Source organism: Ranitomeya imitator, chromosome 1 (genome assembly GCF_032444005.1).
Source record: "Ranitomeya imitator isolate aRanImi1 chromosome 1, aRanImi1.pri, whole genome shotgun sequence".
Taxonomy (NCBI): domain Eukaryota; kingdom Metazoa; phylum Chordata; class Amphibia; order Anura; family Dendrobatidae; genus Ranitomeya; species Ranitomeya imitator.
In genome coordinates, this window is record NC_091282.1 from 306,638,065 (window position 1) to 306,657,770 (window position 19,706).

Below are 19,706 nucleotides of genomic sequence, written 5' to 3' on the forward strand. Positions count from 1 at the left end.
AATATGCGGCTCCACCTCCCATGGGGGTGGAGCCGCATATTCATTACTGTAATGGGCGGCCCCACGTGACCGCTCATACAGGAGAAGGTGCGGCGAGGACAGGACACTGTGAGGGAGCCGGGTGAGTATTTTAATAACAGCGGGCGGGCGCACAGTGGGATGGAGGGGGGTGGGGACAGGGATCTTTATTTTAAACACGAGAAACAAAAAAAAAAGGATTTTTCATATCTTCTCTACAGCAAACGTTGCTGCAGAGAAGATATGAATGGCAGCTTCAGCACCAGATGCAGGGGAAAGCGCTTCTCTCTAGCGCTGTCTCCTGCACGCTCCGTGTGGTACCCAGTCGGCACACGGGCGGCACACGTGTGCTGCACGTGTGCCACACTGATGTGCCACAGAAACGCAAGGCCACACGGACACGGATAATTCCGGTACTGATTTTTCCGGTACCGGAATTATCTGGACGTGTGGGACTGCCCTCAAGGAGGATCACAAGGAAATGGACATCATGTGACTTAAATATGAGTGTCTGAGCAAAGGGTCTGAATACTTATGACCATGTAATGTTTCAGTTTTTCTTTTTAGTAAATTTGCAAACATTTCTACGTTTCTTTTTTTTCAGTCATGATGGGGTGCAGAGTGTACATTAATGTGAAAAAAATAACTTTTTTAAATTTACCGAATGGCTGCAATGTAATAAAGAGTCAAAAATTTGAAGAGGCCTGAATATTTTCCGTTCCCACTGTACCTATCTATTATCAATGTTTCACCTCTTTTTTGTATATCTATCCATCCAGCTGGTTTTCAGTTATGTTTATACCCATTTTATAAAAAATTCCCTAAATTTTTGTCTTTAACTTTTTTTAGCCTTTTCAGAGCAAAAACGTGCATGATCTGTTAGAATGTCACACACAACCATAACATTTGTGGACATATTTATGGCGTGCACTGAGTGGATTAAATTTGCTCCAAAATTTTTTTGACTTTTTAAAAAGTCATAAATGTTGAATTAACTGCAAACATTTATATTACACGAACCATGCTCACAATGTCTAACAAAGAAAAAACAACAGACAAACAAGTAGAAAATAGATGTAAAATTCATCTCAATTTAAAAAAGGAATTTGGCACGAAACAAAAAAACAGGCTGAAAAAATGAAAAAAAAATGTCCTTTAATATTAGCTGCACTGGAAACATTAGAGAGGACCCCACACTAGGAAATATTTGGGACTTATTTTCTTATACTAGGAAACAATTCCTTCTTATAAATCTAGTTCCCATCCTAAAACATTGAAACATTTCATTGAAATTGCAACACCAAGAAGGAAAAGTTGTGGAATAAGGAAATCACTCGATTGATAGACATGTTAATGATAAGCAAATAATGAAAAAATGGAAATAAAGGGTCTGATTCAGGAACATGTTTATGACAGAATTCTGGCTTAAACACCCTTTAAAAATTGCACATTTTTTGTTGCATCTGAGAAAAAATTCTGCTGCTTTTGGGCTTTTCACGTGTACCTCTTAAAGGGGCTGTCTGGCCTTAAATGACAAGTCTGAAGTGACTCCATGTGACTGCAGCCTTGTGAATCCTCCCAGCGTACGCGCTGCTTGTAATGTGAATTCGCCGGTGTTAATGCTGGGAATGGCAGAAGTATGCAATATGCATCCTCTCAGCCACAACCTGACTAGACTGTTTCTAGACTCGCGCAATACATTTGCATTGAGCGTGCTGGAATCAGTCTGGTGCCACACTCAGAAATTCCAGCACTTACACGTCTTGCCTGCTATCAATGAGCTTATTAATGGTTGCTTGAGTAATGTTCTGCCATGCTGAATGCTCTTGGGCACGAAAATCATCAAGATCCACTGCTGGCAGCTCCCTTTGCAATTCACAACCATTGAGGTTGCAAATGTGCTCTTGATGACTTGTGTGCGCATTTGGATTCAACATGGCAGAATACTGTTCAGACTGTTCAGACAACCATTAGTAACATCATTGATAGCAGCCAAGGCGTGTAAGTGTGGGGATTTCTGCATGTGGAGCTCATAATCTATTAAAAATAAACAGATCTTTAGAAAATATTGTTTCCATGTTTTCATTATTTGTATATCAGTATTTTCAGACATCTACGACTTTTCCTTCTTGGTGTTGTCATTTCAACATTGATCAGTGTATTTCAGTGTGAACTTGTTTGAGCAGACCGTCGTGATAACAGAAGCTAAGCTATAAGGGCTAATTCTCGTATCGCGATTATAAAATCAACTTCAATTTCATTTGTCTTTTTTTGTGCCTTTTAGGATTTGCTATACAAGAGCACTTAAAGGGGTTGTCCAGTCTCAGAAGAAAACTCGGTGGTCACACTATGTGACTGCACATTGCCGGATGGTGAAAGTGTGTGATGTGCAGACTGTTGCGATTCCCGGCTCAGGTGGGCAACCACGTGACCACACGAGTGCGATTTGTATACTTGCCTACTAGACTTCTGCACGGCTCTCACTGCTAATAAGAAGAGCAAAGTAAGACTAGTCGGGACATGACCACACGTAAGCAAATCGCACTCATGTGGTCACGTGACCCCCCTGTACCGGGAATACGGGGAGATAGTAACAGTGCGTGCAGTCTACAGTCAAATACGAGGACTTAAAACTTTTCTTCTGAGACCAGACAACCCTTTTAACTAGTTATTTGCTTTCTCAATTATATAGGCCCTCATTCAGAACACGCACCCATTAGAATCTATGGGACTGTTCACATGTTCGCTGCTTTTTTACGCAGACTCAGTGTCCTCAAAAAGACAAAAACAGAGACGTCCATGTTTGATCCGAGTCATAGATCTATCGCACTCATACGAGTCTATGGGTGCTAGAACATTTTTTAAGGTACTGGATTAACTCCTTGTGCCAAGTGTTTGTTTTTTTTTTAATTGGACATTAATGTTTTTTTTCATGCAAGGTTAACAGACGCCGCACTGATGGCAATAACGGTCACACTGACCAAACACAGCGACACGTCTGAATGAGGCCCAATGCTCAGCCAGTGTGAACAGGGCAGAATCTCATCCCCATCCTCATCCTCATCCTCATCCTCATCCCCATGTGGGCTGTGGTAGATGGCTCCCGCTTCTCACACCAGGATAATGTGCTGGGAAAACTTCACACAAGCTAAATGATGATGGAGATGATGGGGGTTATCCTCAGTGTAGAGGCTGCACCCATGAAGACTTCTTACAGTGCTGCACATGGCATCTTCCACCTCTGATGATGCCAGTCTTAGGTCAGTACCAGCCAGGCTGGGCAGTGAGGGATAACAGGTCCCTGGAAACCACGGCTATAGGGCTAATGATTGCTATTACCGCTTTATATGTAGTCCGGGTGGAATGCCATCCCCACCCCCAACACTTTTCCAGTGGCTTTAGGGACAGTGAGTGGCAAGCTGGCTCAGTAGGGGGGGGTGGGGGCAGGTGTCAGGGAGGGCTGCAGGTCAGGGGGCGGGGCATAGCGCTACACTGGAGGCGGGGTCTAACAGTGGAGCGCTGCTTCCTTTTTGGTTAAACCGCTAAGTTCTGTCCCAGAGGGGGTGTGGCCGTGTGGTGGTGGGCGGGGCCGGCACGCCCCCTTCCATCCTCTTGTCCCGGGAGCTGCCTCCGTTCTCAGGAGCCGCCAGAGACCGAATGGAGACAGAAGCGCCCCAGCCCGGACTGTCGCCCCCGGACTCTGCGCACGACCCTTGGTAAGGAGCTCGGCTCGCCCTCATGCCCGGCGCCGTACCGCCCGCTGAGCGCTGTGGTGGCCGCAGGAGGGCATCTTACGAGGGGAGGTACCTGGGTACATGAGGACCTAATGTGCAGGGACATGAGTGCAGAGAGGCCACACCGGAGCCCGCACGGGGAGTTGTGGGGTCACCTCTGGCAGTGCAGCACCGGGACTATGGCTGCCAGCTCCCTGCCGGCTCCTGTGCAGCCAAAGTTTAAGTGGCACTTTGGTGACTGAGCCCTCAGACTGGCATGTGCCCTGTGCTAGGTGAGACCTGTGCTCTCCTGCGAGGAGGAGGATTCCTATCACTGCCATTCCGGCATCACTGGCCTGTGCCTTTAATCCTTGGTGCTGAACATCCTGTGTATGAGTGAGAGCATCACTGTCATCAGTCCTGACCCAACATCTGCCCATAATGTCACATCGTCCGGAGAATCGCCACACAGTAATCACTCCGGTAGTGAAAGATCACGGCATCAGAGACAACAAGGGGTTAATGTGGCCTCTGAAGTTTCCCAATGGTCCCACAAGTCACAACTGTAACTACAGGAGTTTCTGCAGGCTTGTAATGCTATTCATTGTCACTCTATATATTGAGAAATAAATGCACACACACACACACATATATATATATATATATCTCCCTCTCTGGGTGAGCTGGAGCTCGGCGTAGATGCATAGATTGCAGAATTTCGGTAGTGTTATAGGAGGGTGATGACGCTGGGGACTGTTACATGGCATCTCTGATGTAGAAACTTTGGACAGGTGCTTGGAGTGCTGCTTCTCCCCTCTGGAGCTGTACGTGCTGCCTGTCGGACCTATTGTCATCATGTAGGGCACGGTATTTGCCCCTGCAGCCGGTCGGCGCGGCGGCGGCAGCTCTGAGGCCCTCTCTTTTCATCCTCAGTTCTTGCCCCGGTTTACATTTTTAATGCTGTCCCTTATTCAGGTATTTTTGCAGCGTCCTGACGTCCCTCTTGAAGACGACATCCAGCGAGACGTCCCTGCCGCCGTCCGTGTCGTGTGATCTCCATGTTCACACAAATAAGTTCTGACCTAGCATTTGCCTTTTGTTCGTCTTTCCTGACGCTTCTTCGTGTTCCTTTTTGTCCTTCCAGCAAAATGTTCATCGGGGGACTGAGCTGGCAGACGACACAAGGTGAGCGGAATCATGGCACGTAGCTGACTCGGAGAGTGGGGTGGGCAGCATGTTTGGGTTCTGAATTGTTAGCGCCCCTGTACTTTTTCACCCCTTTTTTTCTTCCGTGTCCCCCACCCTTTTCTTTCTTTCTCCCTCATATATGCACCCTCCCTCCATCGCGTTCTCTCCCTCTCCCTTTTCCTTGGACACGATGTGATTGGATTTTCTGTTGCATTCTGGGATCCGTCTGCCTCGCTTGGTTGTGATAGGCTGCTCTTGTGTTTCTAGAGGGCCTGCGGGAGTATTTCAGTCAATTCGGGGATGTGAAGGAGTGTCTTGTGATGAGAGATCCATTAACCAAGAGATCCAGGTGAGATTCGGTAGAACAATTCATTTTCGTGTGCTATGTCCTAAGCTCATGTAGGTCACCGGTCTCATTCTCCCACACTTTGCTGTTCCTTAGGGGTTTTGGATTCGTCACTTTTATGGACCAGGCTGGAGTGGACAAGGTCCTTGCTCAATCAAGACATGAACTGGACTCAAAAACGGTATGGAAATCATTGCTGCACTTGTAAGATGTTCGGTGGCGATCGGTAGATTGGACTTGGCTGTGTACATAACATTATTGTGGTTTTTGTCATTACAAGTATATTTGTTGTATATAAGATGGTGTCGGAGTGGATAATCACCAAGACCTACAGTCCACTAGCCAATATTCACAGAGTGAAGTTGGTCGAACAAAGGTTTACGCTTTGCACGGACTGTAGCAGACTTACCGCCAGTGCAAAGTTCATAAGAGATCTCCAGCTTTAGTGGCGCAGTGGCGTCAACTGCTCCAGATAATATGGACTTGCTCGTTATTTGTGTGAAAAGTAAAGTATCTTTTTTGTTTAGCAGGCAAGCAATTTAGACAGCATGTGGGGGAAAGCAGGTATGATACTGTGTTGTATAGGTTGTGTCATTCCCATTAGTGATGCCACATACTAGATCACTAAAAAGAACCTAGTTAGACTGCTGTGTTCAGTACTGGAGACCAGATCTTAGAAGGTCGTCAGTTCGTACAACTGCTTTCCTATCACATATCCATTAATGTCTCTTAGATTTTTAGTTATTTATTCTATCATTTTTTTTCCTTCTAAGATATACATGTTTGTGTGTTTCGCCTTATGATTCTTTGACCTTTTTTATGACATGAAATTAATTGTTAGACATCTCTAGTGATCAGTAATAGATTACTACACTGTAGTTTTGCTGTTTTCATGTTTTCCGTGTTATCAGCAGCTGTAGATGTAGACATCAATGATTTCATTACTATCGTATTTGACGAAGAAGGTCGGATGCTTAGTTACTTTTCACAATAGAAGAGGACTGGCTTACTTGTATGCTTCAACTCCCAAGATACCTAGAAATGTTTCCAAGCATCATCTGTGGTACAGCAGACCTGTCATAATACCCCTTTGGCTTATAGAAAGTAATTATTGAATGTAACACAAGAGACTCATTTATTTATTTACCTGACTATTTGTAAATAATCCAAAGGCGGCGAATAAACAACAAAATGAATGAAAAACAAAAATCCAAAATCTTCAAATATTTTTAAGGTATTCATTAACAGTAACAATAATTACATGGAGGTTGATGAATATCCTCTATTGAAGTAAGCGCTAAGTTTCAGGCAAGAAGAGAATTTCGCATTGCAATTCTTCCAGAACATTTCAGGTGGCAGGAGGAGCTTTCGTCAGGTTGTCATTATCATTAGCACGTCTCCCCAGAGGATTTACAACAGGTAGAAATCCGTGCACAGGGATCAGTAAGGTTCTGCGCGTATCAATATATGCATTGCCTGTTTACATCAAGTGTTTTTATTACTTATCTCCTTATTATAGCACCACCTTATTCTGCAGTGCTGTACAAAGAGAGTATCCAAGTGATGCAACTCTAGTCATGGTGGGAAAAAAATCCCTGATCTCGTTCTTCTATTTTGTTCTACATACCCGAATTCTATAATTACTGGACCTTTATTTTTACTGGTGATATTCTTTTTTTTTTTCTCCTTGCTATTGATGGATGATAACGAGTAACCAGTACAGTCATTCCGTCAACTCCATGGCACTTTCCATTCAGCGTGGAGCAGTGTGTCCCAGTCGGTGGGCTCTTGTTTATCACCAGAGCTGTGAGGCTCAGGGGACTGTGTCTCTGCAGACTCAGGGGGAGGGGGAGTAGCTGCTGTCCCCAAGCTTCTTGGATGGGAAGTTTCTTTTGTTACCTGGGAGGGGACAAGTGGGTGTTTCATACAAAGAACAGTTGGAAACAGAAGAGATGCAAATGTAGACACTTTATAATCTAGCTGCGGTTGGAGGAGTAGGGGATTTGGTTGGAGCTGTGGAGGGTTACGGTAACAAAATTATGGGAGGATGCCTATTTTAAATGAGGCGGTAACATGGACTGCGATATAAAAGTTTTCATTAAGTCGGGGTTTGATAGTCCTACATGACTACACGGTGAATTTTTAAAGTATTCCAATTTCTTCATTACTCTATAGATTGTTTACCATGTGGAAAGTTTCAGCAATAAGTTATATATATACAGTATATATATATATATATATATATATCATTATTATTATTATTATTATTATTTATTGTTATAGCGCCATTTATTCCATGGCGCTTTACATGTGAGGAGGGGTATACATAATAAAAACAAGTACAATAATCTTAAACAATACAAGTCATAACTGGTACAGGAGGAGAGAGGACCCTGCCCGCGAAGGCTCACAATCTACAAGGGATGGGTGAGAATACAGTAGGTGAGGGTAGAGATGGTCATGCAGCGGTTTGGTCGATCGGTGGTTACTGCAGGTTGTAGTCTTGTCTGAAGAGGTGGGTCTTCAGGTTCTGTATATATATATATATATATATATATATATATATATATATATATATATATGCAGCATGATGGCTTTGCATCATTGGGGTCCTGGATTCAAATCCCGCCAAGGCCAATGTTTGGAAGGAGTTTGTGGGTTCCTCCTGGTTCTCCAGTTTCCTGCCACACCAAAGATTTACTGATAGGGAATTTAGATTGTGAGCCCCGATGGGGCCAATTTCTGTAAAAGAGCTGTAAAATATGTTGGTGCTGTATAAAATAATGATAAATATATTAGCCTGTCATTAGTAAGTTGAGCAGACATATCTTCCAGAGATCATAAATTAACGTGAATCCCTACTGATCGTGCTATTCATTTTCAGAAGCTTCCAATAATGTATCAGTCTTTTTAGGAACACCTAGTAAACTTCTTTACCACCTTGTCACCACTTGAGATTTTTAAAAACATTTTGGAGAATTGTTCTTTGTAGTATAGAAAAGTAATGTAAAGGATAATGAATGACAATGGACCATCAGTACAACCTGCGTCTTACCTTGTACACTTGTAGAACTGTATACCTGTTTTGCGGACAGAGTGCTCGTCTCGGTACACAACTGCTTCAGTGTTCAGTGTATATAATTGTGCCGTAATTATCCCTGGATTTGATATTGGTAGATAGAGTTATCTGGAGGCTGATGCTTTGGTAAATTGTACTTTTTTGTTTTTTTGAAGCTGCATGTAGATCATTACCTTCTATGTGCTTGTAACTGGACCCATGTGGGAATGAAGGCTTTTTTAAGCACAGAATGCCCTGTAATGCTGTCTCTGTCTGTCTTTACTCTTCCTGTCTCTTCTCCTGCTGCTGAATGCTACAGGTGTCTGTGCCATTTACCTGTAACAATAGTGACTTGTGTTTGGTGATGTGAAATTGGTGCATTCCCTCCTGCGCTGAGCTGCAAGCTCTCTCACTTAATAGCATCTTCCTGGCCTTTGCTGACATAGCACAGAGGAATGTCATGACAAAGGGGTATTGTTGGGATATTCTATCTCCTGTTTTGATTTCTCTCCCCTGATGCCCAGAAGCACAAACATTCCCCAGTTCATGACTACTCGGTGAGGGCTGCAGACTCTCTGCCAAATCTGACCCTGGTCAGGTATGCTGCCACTGTCCTTCCAGATCTGGTGTTGTGGTAGTAATAATCATTTCTTATAGGAGGAGGCTGCCCACACACAACCTTACAAACATAAGACTTTTCCCATTTTTCACTGTCGTTAGAAGTCGAATTTTGGAAGAATGTGTATGTTCACCAATATGTTACTAATTACAATGACTAGACATGAAAGCTCTATGACACCAACTTTCCGGATAAGAATACCCCTTCTTCGGAAAAAGTAATATGCAACGAGCTGCGCTCCTGGAGTGACTGTTTACAGTAACCATGGCAACCGGGGGTGTCACTCCATTGATATAGGATCCGCACAAAGCATGTTTCCCCAAGGCACCTATATTGTATAGCAGAGTAAACTTGTGTCATCATCTGATCAGCAGATTGTAAATTGTTTGGATTCTTTAGCTTTAAGTGATTGTCTAACTCTAATCTAAGAATTGTTATAGTCTTGGTGATTAATAGTAAGAAAAGCCAATACCTTGAAGGATTATCAGAAATAACACCAATTAATTGGAAAACTAGCTAATACTGGCATGAACTGTCACCCATCTCAGACATTTATGGGCTTTATACAGGACACGCCATGTTACGTAATAGCGTTTTAACCACAATACTTGGTTTTGAAGTCCTTTTTAGATGTATCTTGGCTGTAGAATTTTGTGAGATGTCGTATTCTTGTTGTATTTGTGCCTTGCAGTGCTTGGTTTTCTTTTTTTTTTGTTGTAAATCATCAGTGTTTTTTTTTAAAGATTTTAAGTCTTCTGACTTTCTATAAAATATCTATTGTTTTGGTTGGTGGTTGTGTTGTATGTGTAGGGGATTTTGTAAATTACGTTTTTGAGTAATGAATTAGGCAACGCGCTTCTCACGGCTTTCAGTTTGATTTAAATGAAGGCACATACACCCACGAGTACTAAGAGAACTAAGTAATGTAATAGATAAACCATTATTTCTTATTTTTAGGGACTCTATAGCGACAGGGTCTGTTCCGCAGGACTGGCGCATAGCAAATGTGGTGCCAATATTCAAAAAGGGCTCTAAAAGTGAACCTGGAAATTATAGGCCAGTAAGTCTAACCTCTATTGTTGGTAAAATATTTGAAGGGTTTCTGAGGGATGTTATTCTGGATTATCTCAATGAGAATAACTGTTTAACTCCATATCAGCATGGGTTTATGAGAAATCGCTCCTGTCAAACCAATCTAATCAGTTTTTATGAAGAGGTAAGCTATAGACTGGACCACGGTGAGTCATTGGACGTGGTATATCTCGATTTTTCCAAAGCGTTTGATACCGTGCCGCACAAGAGGTTGGTACACAAAATGAGAATGCTTGGTCTGGGGGAAAATGTGTGTAAATGGGTTAGTAACTGGCTTAGTGATAGAAAGCAGAGGGTGGTTATAAATGGTATAGTCTCTAACTGGGTCGCTGTGACCAGTGGGGTACCGCAGGGGTCAGTATTGGGACCTGTTCTCTTCAACATATTCATTAATGATCTGGTAGAAGGTTTACACAGTAAAATATCGATATTTGCAGATGATACAAAACTATGTAAAGCAGTTAATACAAGAGAAGATAGTATTCTGCTACAGATGGATCTGGATAAGTTGGAAACTTGGGCTGAAAGGTGGCAGATGAGGTTTAACAATGATAAATGTAAGGTTATACACATGGGAAGAGGGAATCAATATCACCATTACACACTGAACGGGAAACCACTGGGTAAATCTGACAGGGAGAAGGACTTGGGGATCCTAGTTAATGATAAACTTACCTGGAGCAGCCAGTGCCAGGCAGCAGCTGCCAAGGCAAACAGGATCATGGGGTGCATTAAAAGAGGTCTGGATACACATGATGAGAGCATTATACTGCCTCTGTACAAATCCCTAGTTAGACCGCACATGGAGTACTGTGTCCAGTTTTGGGCACCGGTGCTCAGGAAGGATATAATGGAACTAGAGAGAGTACAAAGGAGGGCAACAAAATTAATAAAGGGGATGGGAGAACTACAATACCCAGATAGATTAGCGAAATTAGGATTATTTAGTCTAGAAAAAAGACGACTGAGGGGCGATCTAATAACCATGTATAAGTATATAAGGGGACAATACAAATATCTCGCTGAGGATCTGTTTATACCAAGGAAGGTGACGGGCACAAGGGGGCATTCTTTGCGTCTGGAGGAGAGAAGGTTTTTCCACCAACATAGAAGAGGATTCTTTACTGTTAGGGCAGTGAGAATCTGGAATTGCTTGCCTGAGGAGGTGGTGATGGCGAACTCAGTCGAGGGGTTCAAGAGAGGCCTGGATGTCTTCCTGGAGCAGAACAATATTGTATCATACAATTATTAGGTTCTGTAGAAGGACGTAGATCTGGGGATTTATTATGATGGAATATAGGCTGAACTGGATGGACAAATGTCTTTTTTCGGCCTTACTAACTATGTTACTATGTTACTATGTTACATGAGCCGCATACAAAATAAAATGAAAATGATGATTTAACACTCCGGCCCAAACACGGGTCAGGTATTCAAAAAAAATCATCCAAATGTCATCCAGAAAACTCAGATTAATTTTTTCTAATTTTCCTTAGATTTTCCTTTTTTACGTCCATGTGACATCCGTGGGCTATCCATGTGTGATCCGTTTTCAGACAACTACATTTAAACATGGACATGATCACATACTCTCTTTTCTCGCTCCCGTAGACTTGAATGTGTGAGTCTCATCTGAGACTTGGAAGAAAGTCGTGCAGGCTGCAATTTTTTTCACACGGGCATCTGAACATCCCTACTGTATAACATGGGTCTGTGTGCTGTCCGATTAAAAATCGTCTTACGCATGTCTGATTTATACACTCGTCTGCATGAGCTCTCCTGATGTGTGCTAAAGGTTTCTTGTAAATTTGTGAACATAAATGATTAAATTGATTACAATTATTCAGGTTACTTATTAGGTCTCATTCAGACGTCAGTGATTCTTCTCTTATGCAGAAAACGGTATGATTTTAGTCTTTTTCATCAGTGTGTCAGTTTTTACCATCAGTATTTCATCAGTGATTTTCACGTATGAAAAAAATTAAATTGCAAAGCCTCATCCATCCATTATTGTTAAAATCTGTGGGGTTGTTCACATGTCAATGTTATTCTGTGGACAGTGTGGCCGTTTTGTTTTTTGTTTTTTTTATTCGGGTCAAGGATCACAATAACCCATTCAAGTTTATGGGTCCGTAAAAATGCTCTGACAGAGTGCATTGCCATCCATATGCTGCCCTTGTGCTGTCAGTATGTTTTCACAGACCCATAGACTTAAATGGATAATTCTGATCCATGACTTGGATAAATAACAAAACATGGTCATCAGAAAAACATGCACATATGAACAGCCCCATAAATTGTGATGGGTATGTGTCCTATCCGTCAAAAACAAGGAGAGAACATGCAGGTGAATAACGGATGTCTTAATGAGGCCTTTAAGGTACATTTAGTAAATCTATGCATCAGGTGTCAGTCTCTTGGTACTGTATTTCTGGTTGCAGGGTGTTTTTTGGGCTAGTTAGACACACTTATGCTTTTTCTGGCATTACTTACATAGTCATTAGTGTAGGCATGCAGACTATAGCTGGGTGATTGGTTTGCTTTCTGTAATGTCTGTATTAAGGTGGTCATAAGTATTAAGGTGGTCATAAGTAGATACTACTCAGCAGGCACAGTCTGGGGCTGAAGTTCAGCCCTGGCATTTGAAATCACACAGGCCCATGTTGTCCCGTCCCCATGAACCAGATGTGGATATATTACTAATATTATCCTGGATGGAGGAAAGGAAGATTTTCTATAAGACCAATATTTCTAATGATACCCGTGGCCTGCTGGGGTAAGTGACGGAGTCAGCATCTTTGTGCTCCATCACAACTCTTAACAGTATGAGTGTCTTGAGAACACCGATTCTGTTAAAAACGTAGCAGACAAGACAGCCCATGACTAGACAGGCCCTTCTGGCATTTGCCAGATGGCCAGTCCTGCCCTGCTTCTCAGAATATCCCCCCAACTTTATTAGGATCTGCTGACATCTAATGTCTGAGGTGACCCACCTTTACCCTGTCATATTTCTAATCATGGCTACAATTCTTATTTTGTGTTACTCAGTAGGTTTTAATATCTTTATGTCTTGCTCTACAGTTTTCTAGCCAGTAGTCACCTTTATGTATTATGTTGCTGTAGCTTATGTTCTTTGTAGGTCCTGTGGTTGTCCAAAAGTATAATATTTCCATATTCTCATTTTCAGATTGACCCAAAAGTAGCTTTTCCTCGCAGAGCTCAGCCCAAGGTAAGTTTAGGATCATCACTAGGCACAAATGAGTTTGTTTCCAAATTCCTGGAAGCACTGTAGTGGAGCTAGTTGGGGACAATCCGTTACAGCAGCCGGGGAGAGGGCAAGGAGGGGGATGTAACTATTGGAAGGAAATCGGCTTATGTCCAATAACTAGCAGGTGGATCAGAATTGGGTCCTGCAAACACCGGCAGAACTGGGTTAATTCCCTTAAGTAGTTTGTTGACAGACGGCATCTTGGTGTCAGAGCCAGGAAGCTTAGCGCCAGGGTAATTAGAGGCAGCTGGGGGACCCTCAAACAAGGCTCACTTTACTAGATGCTGTGATTGTTTTTGTCTGATGGTTTTATGTGATGCATGTCTTTATAAAGTTTCTGGTAAGTGCCTAACGTGATACATTTCACTTTGCTTGCTCTATAGCAGAGGCTGAGGTTTTCATAACAACTAGAGTACTTTTCCACACACTGTCACCTTCCAGGGAGCAAGAAAATAATATAATCTCTTTCATCATGCGCAGAAGAAGCACCTGTGCTCATGCCCACCACTTGTCCCCTGGTCAGTCTCCTTGTCTGCAGACGTCGCCTAACTACTCTTAATTGTTACAGATGGTGACAAGGACAAAGAAGATTTTTGTGGGCGGATTGTCAGTGAATACAACTGTGGAGGATGTAAAACAATATTTCGAGCAATTTGGAAAGGTGAGTCCGCATTGTAAGTAGCGGCAGCGGGATGCAGATTCCAAAGTTTCAGGTGCAAATTATTGCTAATTAGCCAAACATCCATTGTCATGATGAAGCATGATGTTAATGGAGGCCTGCGGTCTCTATGACAGCATTCTCATCCACGTCAGTAAGTCTCTGGTCAGCACGTGGCGAGGTTTCAAAAGAAGCCTGTAGATTTGGGGATTAAGTGAATAAAGCAATACACATTTCCTCTTTTTTATTTTTTCAAATTAACTGTTATGTACAACAAGTATAATAAAAGTTTCATCAATAATCAGATTTTTACAAAATATGGCTTCTCTTCTCTGTCCATGACACCTGAGGATGGCCCTCCCCCATTATAAACCTCTGACAGACACTGACGAACAAGCCTCGTTATAAGGCGATTAGATCCCCATTTAATTAGGAGGTTGGAGAGATCACTGGATGACTCGGATTTCTCTGCCATCGGCTGCAGATTATCTACCACTGTGTAGTGGGGGTGGTGATTGTACATTACAGTATATGACAGGCACACACGTTGCTGCAGCGACTACCTGGCCACAGCAAATCGAGAGTTCACCTGTCCGGACACACTGGTTACAAAATAAAGTGAAACGCTGCATCATTGGCTGCAAAGTGAAACCTCGGATTCTTGTTTTGCATCTTGTTTTCCCATTCTTGCTACTTTTATTTTTTGTGCTCCCACTTTTGTCTTTGTTTCTTTTTCTACATCTCGGTCCTTCCTTACATCTCATACTCCCTCTCCCCCTGATATCTGGTGGGGCCCACACCCCTCCCCCCATCTTTTCAGTCGCACACAAAAGCTTTCGCCTCTTTCCCTCTCCCCTGCGGCTCAGGACATACTAAGCTGCAGTCATAGTAACAGGACAGGGCTCCCAGAGCCTCGGATTCTCCAGGGAACCAAACGGTTTTCTTTGAAAGGCAAGAAACTGTTTGACCTGATGAGTAAATAAATATCTCATAGATCTTAGAGCCTGGAAGTAGCAGGACACACAGAATCCTATGTGTCGCCAAGCTTCCACTTTCTCCCCTTAGCTCCTTGCGTACCTTATGCATTTCTTTTCTCTCTGTTCCAACCTCATTCTGAAGTCCCTGTGTGGCCTCCTTCTCCCTTTCTTGTGCCTGCTCCCTGCCCTTTGCTGTAGGCCTCCTTACCCCTTATTCTTTTCACATTGCAGAGTTTCAATGCCCCCCTCTCCTCCATGCTTCCCCTATGTGATCCACCTGTGTCATTTTCAGTCTGCTGAATTGGAATTCTTACTTTTCTTCCATATTGTCTGTATCACATCTGCCAAAAAGTACCTTGCTTACATGGGACTGATTAACCCCTCTCCCTGTTCCCGTACAGGTTGATGATGCCATGTTAATGTTTGATAAAACAACCAACAGGCACAGAGGTAAGTCTGCTTGCTGTGCTTTAGACGTGTAACAGAAATGTGTCTACCCGGATCTGCTTCTTGTGATGTGATAATCCTCTTTGCAGAGGCTTGTGCGTCTGTTGTGTATAAAAATGGTAACGTTCCCGGGGATGAGTGTTCAGCATGTGGTCTGTGCTGAGCTGGACACAGCTCCATTGTTCTTCCTCTTCCTGACTCTGAGTACCTGTCCATCCTCTTTCTGCTGCCTGCGGCCCCTCCTGCATAGGGTCAGATCCCCTATTTTCAGGGTACACTGTTACATTGGTAACTTTTGGTGACAAAGCAGGGATAGAGCCACTGGTTGTGGCCAGATTATACAGATCTTTATCTGATCATTTGATAAGGTCATCAGGCAGTCATCACATTTACATGGATCCCTCAGGGCACAGGATGAATTAGGGGCACTTATGTTGCTATTGTCTGACCAGCGCATAAAGGGCATTTAAAAAGATGCAGATAGGAAAAGAAGGTAACTCTTCTACAATCCAATTAAACTCTTGTGCTGTCTTATTTATTTTTTCTTATAGGTACCAATGGCATTCTAAGGCTTAATTCAGATATCCGAGTTTCATGTACGTGTCCTACCCACATTTTTCAGGGATAGAACACATGCCCATTATAACTTATGGGACTGTTTACATGTCCATGTTTTTACATGCAGCATGTGTCCGTTTAAAACTCACGGAGACAAGTTAGTTTTTTATGGTCAGCACGGATGAAAAGTAGCAATACAAGTCTATTGGTCCAGGAAAAACACGTACAGCACTATAGTGCATGTGCTGTGACATTGCAAAGGATAGAAGAACCTTTGCAATTTATTTGTAAATCCCTGAATCACACTGATGGTAAAAATGGACACAACGACTGTACACTAGTGACACACTGACTAAACAATGATGACACCGCTACCATTTTTTCATATGAGAAAATACTAATGTCCGAGTGAGGCTGTGTGCACACATTCCGGATTATACGCGGATTTTTCACGCGTTTTTTCGCAACCAAAACGCTTAAAAAATGCATACATATGCATCCCATCATTTATAATGGTTTCCGCAATTTTTGTGCACATGTTGCTTATTTTTCCACAAAAAAAAAACACATGCGGAAAAATACGCAGCATGTTCATTAATTTTGCGGATTTTAAGCGGTTTTCCCACTATAGTATTGCATTGGGAACCTCCGGGAAAAAAAAACGTGTAAAATCCGCACAAAAACGCGCAAAATACGCGATAAAACCGCGTGCAGAATTCCTGCGGAAAACTTCAGCATTTTCTCAGGAAATTTCTGCATACTTTCCGGACGTGTGCACATACCCTGAGGCTTACGTTTTTTATAGAAAGTTCCAATAGTGGAAAATCCTTGGTGATTTGAGTGGCAGCAAAGTGCAGCAGGAAAACATCTGCCTGGAAATTGTATTAAGTTCACATGATTTTCATCAAGAAAAAAATGGACGATTTTTTTTATCAATCCGTATATCATCCATATACAATCTTTATGGCACTTGTCTTTATACTTCACCAGTGAATACATTTTCCAATACCAAAATTAGTTTTTTATGTTAAGAATTGCAATGAATCCGTTAAAATCGGATGCTTTTTTTTTTGGCGCACACATAGACATGAATAGGTGAGTCTCATATGACAATCAGAAGAGACCAATGCTTTCTTTTTTTCATGCAGACATTCGGCTGGTGTAAAATAATGGTTATCTGAACAGCCCAATAGCATTGATTCGAGTGCTGTTCGTTTTTTCCCACAGAGAACACTCGGAATAAAACTACGGCTGTGTGAAGATAGCATTAAATTTATTTGTGGTTGATTTTAAATCCTCTTGACAAGTTATGATGCAGATGTAATCTTGTGTAGTACATAGGACGACATCCACAGCAAATCTGCATCCACATATAACACCTATGCAGATTTTGATATGAATTAGTAGATTTGCGGCAAAATCCATAAAGGAAAGTTCACAGTTGAAAATTTGTACATGTGAATATAATGTTTCAATACTCAGATTGTCTTTTGTTTGCTACACATTGGGCCCAGGACTCTCTAAGGATCTGCTCTTTCTTGTGTTCTTTTTTAATAAAAAATGTGAACAGATCCCTGAAGAGATCCTTTAATTTTTATTTCTTTTTAGAAAAGACTAAAAAAGATAAAACACGCATATATACAACTCTAGACGCACTCCTAAATCCACGCAAATTTATGTGTGCCCACACTGAGAGATAAATATATATATGTATATATACATACTGTTTATACATACATGTATATAGCTGCTTGACTGTCATCCCTGTCACATAGTTAATTTTGGTCAAACAAATACGGTAGCTCCCGACGTCACTATATTGTGCTCTTACTCAAGAAAATGACAGCACAAAGCTAGGTACAGGTTCTTGGGTGTTATGGCGGGAATACATCTAGAGTGTTGTTTCATGCGCCAGTCTTGATCAAAAGTTTTTCCCCTTAGAATCGCATTTTAATATGAGATGCACACCACTTACCGGTAAATCATTTGTAGCTGTCCGTGTAGCAGAAACTGAAATTCTCAGCAGTTTTCAGCTGGTGTAGATCTTCACTTTGAATGCCAACAATTATTGAAATGATGGTTAACCTGTTGAGCTGCGTTTGGAGTTGGCGCCACTGCTCTTGCTAAGCCTCCCCAACCTTTTTCCTTTAGAAATGTTGGTGACACCATCTGGAACAGGCCAAATTTTGCTCAAATATCAGAAAACCAGTTTATATTATGTGATGAACTTCCCCACATTTTCAAGTCTGATCAACAATGATCAGTTCAATCTGAAAGTATCACTATCTGTTGCTCCAACTCACAATTGGCAAAATATTGGACATATGCCCAAAATTGATTGCAGTAGAGTAACATGGAGAAGTATATTGAACGGTTGGTGAAGGCCGCCTCTGTCCGTATGCCCTATGAGGGCTCATGGATATCAGTAGGGTGTTTCACAAAGTGTTACCGGAAACTGTAATTGCAGTAATCCACTGATTGCCACCGCTATTCCAGCCTGCAAAGGGTTGTCTGTGTCTTTTACTCTTCCCTTATTTCCCATCCTTACCCATTTACTCTACACTGGCCTGTCTGCACATCCTACAATGAAGTGATGATTGGTTCATTGCAATTCAAGTTTTAAGTAGATTGTGCACAATTATTCAGTTTTTTTCAGACCACTAGAACGATCATGCCAGACTTTGAAAGGGGGAATTCTTATTTATTTATTTTTTTACTTTTCAAAAAGGCTTCTAACAGAAAAGAAGACAAGCCATTCTTGTACCGAAGCTTACGGAGTCTCTGCTGGTCTCTTCTTCCTGATCCTATCTTAATACGATAGCAATGCCAGAGCAGGACCAAAAAGTAGAGAACAGGGACTCGGTAAGCGTAAGGACACAAGCAATGGTGGTGAGTGGCTCCTTTTCCTTTTTTATGCCACGTTAAGCCTTTAAAAAATGATCAGATGGACAACCCCTTTAATAGGAATTTTTTTTTTTTCATTTATTTGTTTGTAAAATAGTAAATCATATTTTTTTAGATTGTGCAGGTATTAAACTTTAAGTTTACATACATTTCTTACATCAGTGCAGTCGCCACTGTCTACACAGTAGAATGTAATATTCTCCCGAACAGTCCTATGTAATGCGACTTTAGCCTAACTGATTAGGATTAAACATGGCGAGAGTCAGGTGACCTCCAAAACCTCATGTGACCCCTGTCCTTCTGTTAGCAATATCCAGGACACAGCTAATGGTAGATTTACATCTGAAGTATGACTACATGTCTCTAGGTGATTTATAACATTTCTGCAAGTCTCCAGATAATTTGTAACATGGCTACCTGCCTGTAAGTGACGTCATATAAAAGAAGGCTCAGTGCACACAGCGTACAAGTCTTTCTTTGGAGGTGTATACTACTAGGGTCATACAGTGACTCCAAGTTACTTAGCGCCATGATTATTTTTCCACACAGACTACTGCACTCCTATATAAATAATAAGTACTTGTAATCTTGGAAATATATCATTCCCCATTCGTTAAAACTATTCGTTAAGCTGACAAATTAAAAAGAAAAATCTTTATACAAAGCTTTCTAACGTATTCTCCTTGGACTAACTCAGTCTTCCCTAATTTGAAAGGTGTAATATCAGAAGTAAGATAGATATGTTAAAACTTGTTAATCAGTAAATGGAGATACCCAAGATGTTACATTTATAATAAACATTGCTGACAATAGCAAGAGTGGTCACTTATCGAAGCTGGTGAAAATGACCATCATCCTTG

The 19,706-nt window shown here is 41.9% G+C and overlaps 1 protein-coding gene across 3 annotated transcripts in view; it reads left to right on the forward strand.

Annotated features, from left to right (window-relative positions):
• Positions 1 to 3,631: 3,631 nt before the first annotated feature.
• Positions 3,632 to 19,706, forward strand: part of MSI1 (musashi RNA binding protein 1) — a 45,893-nt gene continuing 29,818 nt past the window's right edge. For 2 of the 3 annotated variants that reach the window (XM_069758170.1, XM_069758178.1), the window contains exons 1-7: positions 3,632 to 3,734; positions 4,876 to 4,916; positions 5,187 to 5,268; positions 5,362 to 5,446; positions 13,222 to 13,263; positions 13,871 to 13,963; positions 15,339 to 15,387. In XM_069758170.1, coding sequence (XP_069614271.1) covers positions 3,676 to 3,734; positions 4,876 to 4,916; positions 5,187 to 5,268; positions 5,362 to 5,446; positions 13,222 to 13,263; positions 13,871 to 13,963; positions 15,339 to 15,387 — 451 coding nt within the window. In that variant the 5' untranslated portion in view covers positions 3,632 to 3,675. Of the gene's footprint in view, positions 3,735 to 4,875; positions 4,917 to 5,186; positions 5,269 to 5,361; positions 5,447 to 5,810; positions 5,830 to 13,221; positions 13,264 to 13,870; positions 13,964 to 15,338; positions 15,388 to 19,706 lie in introns of those variants that run through there. The other variant, XM_069758187.1, reaches the window with a different exon arrangement.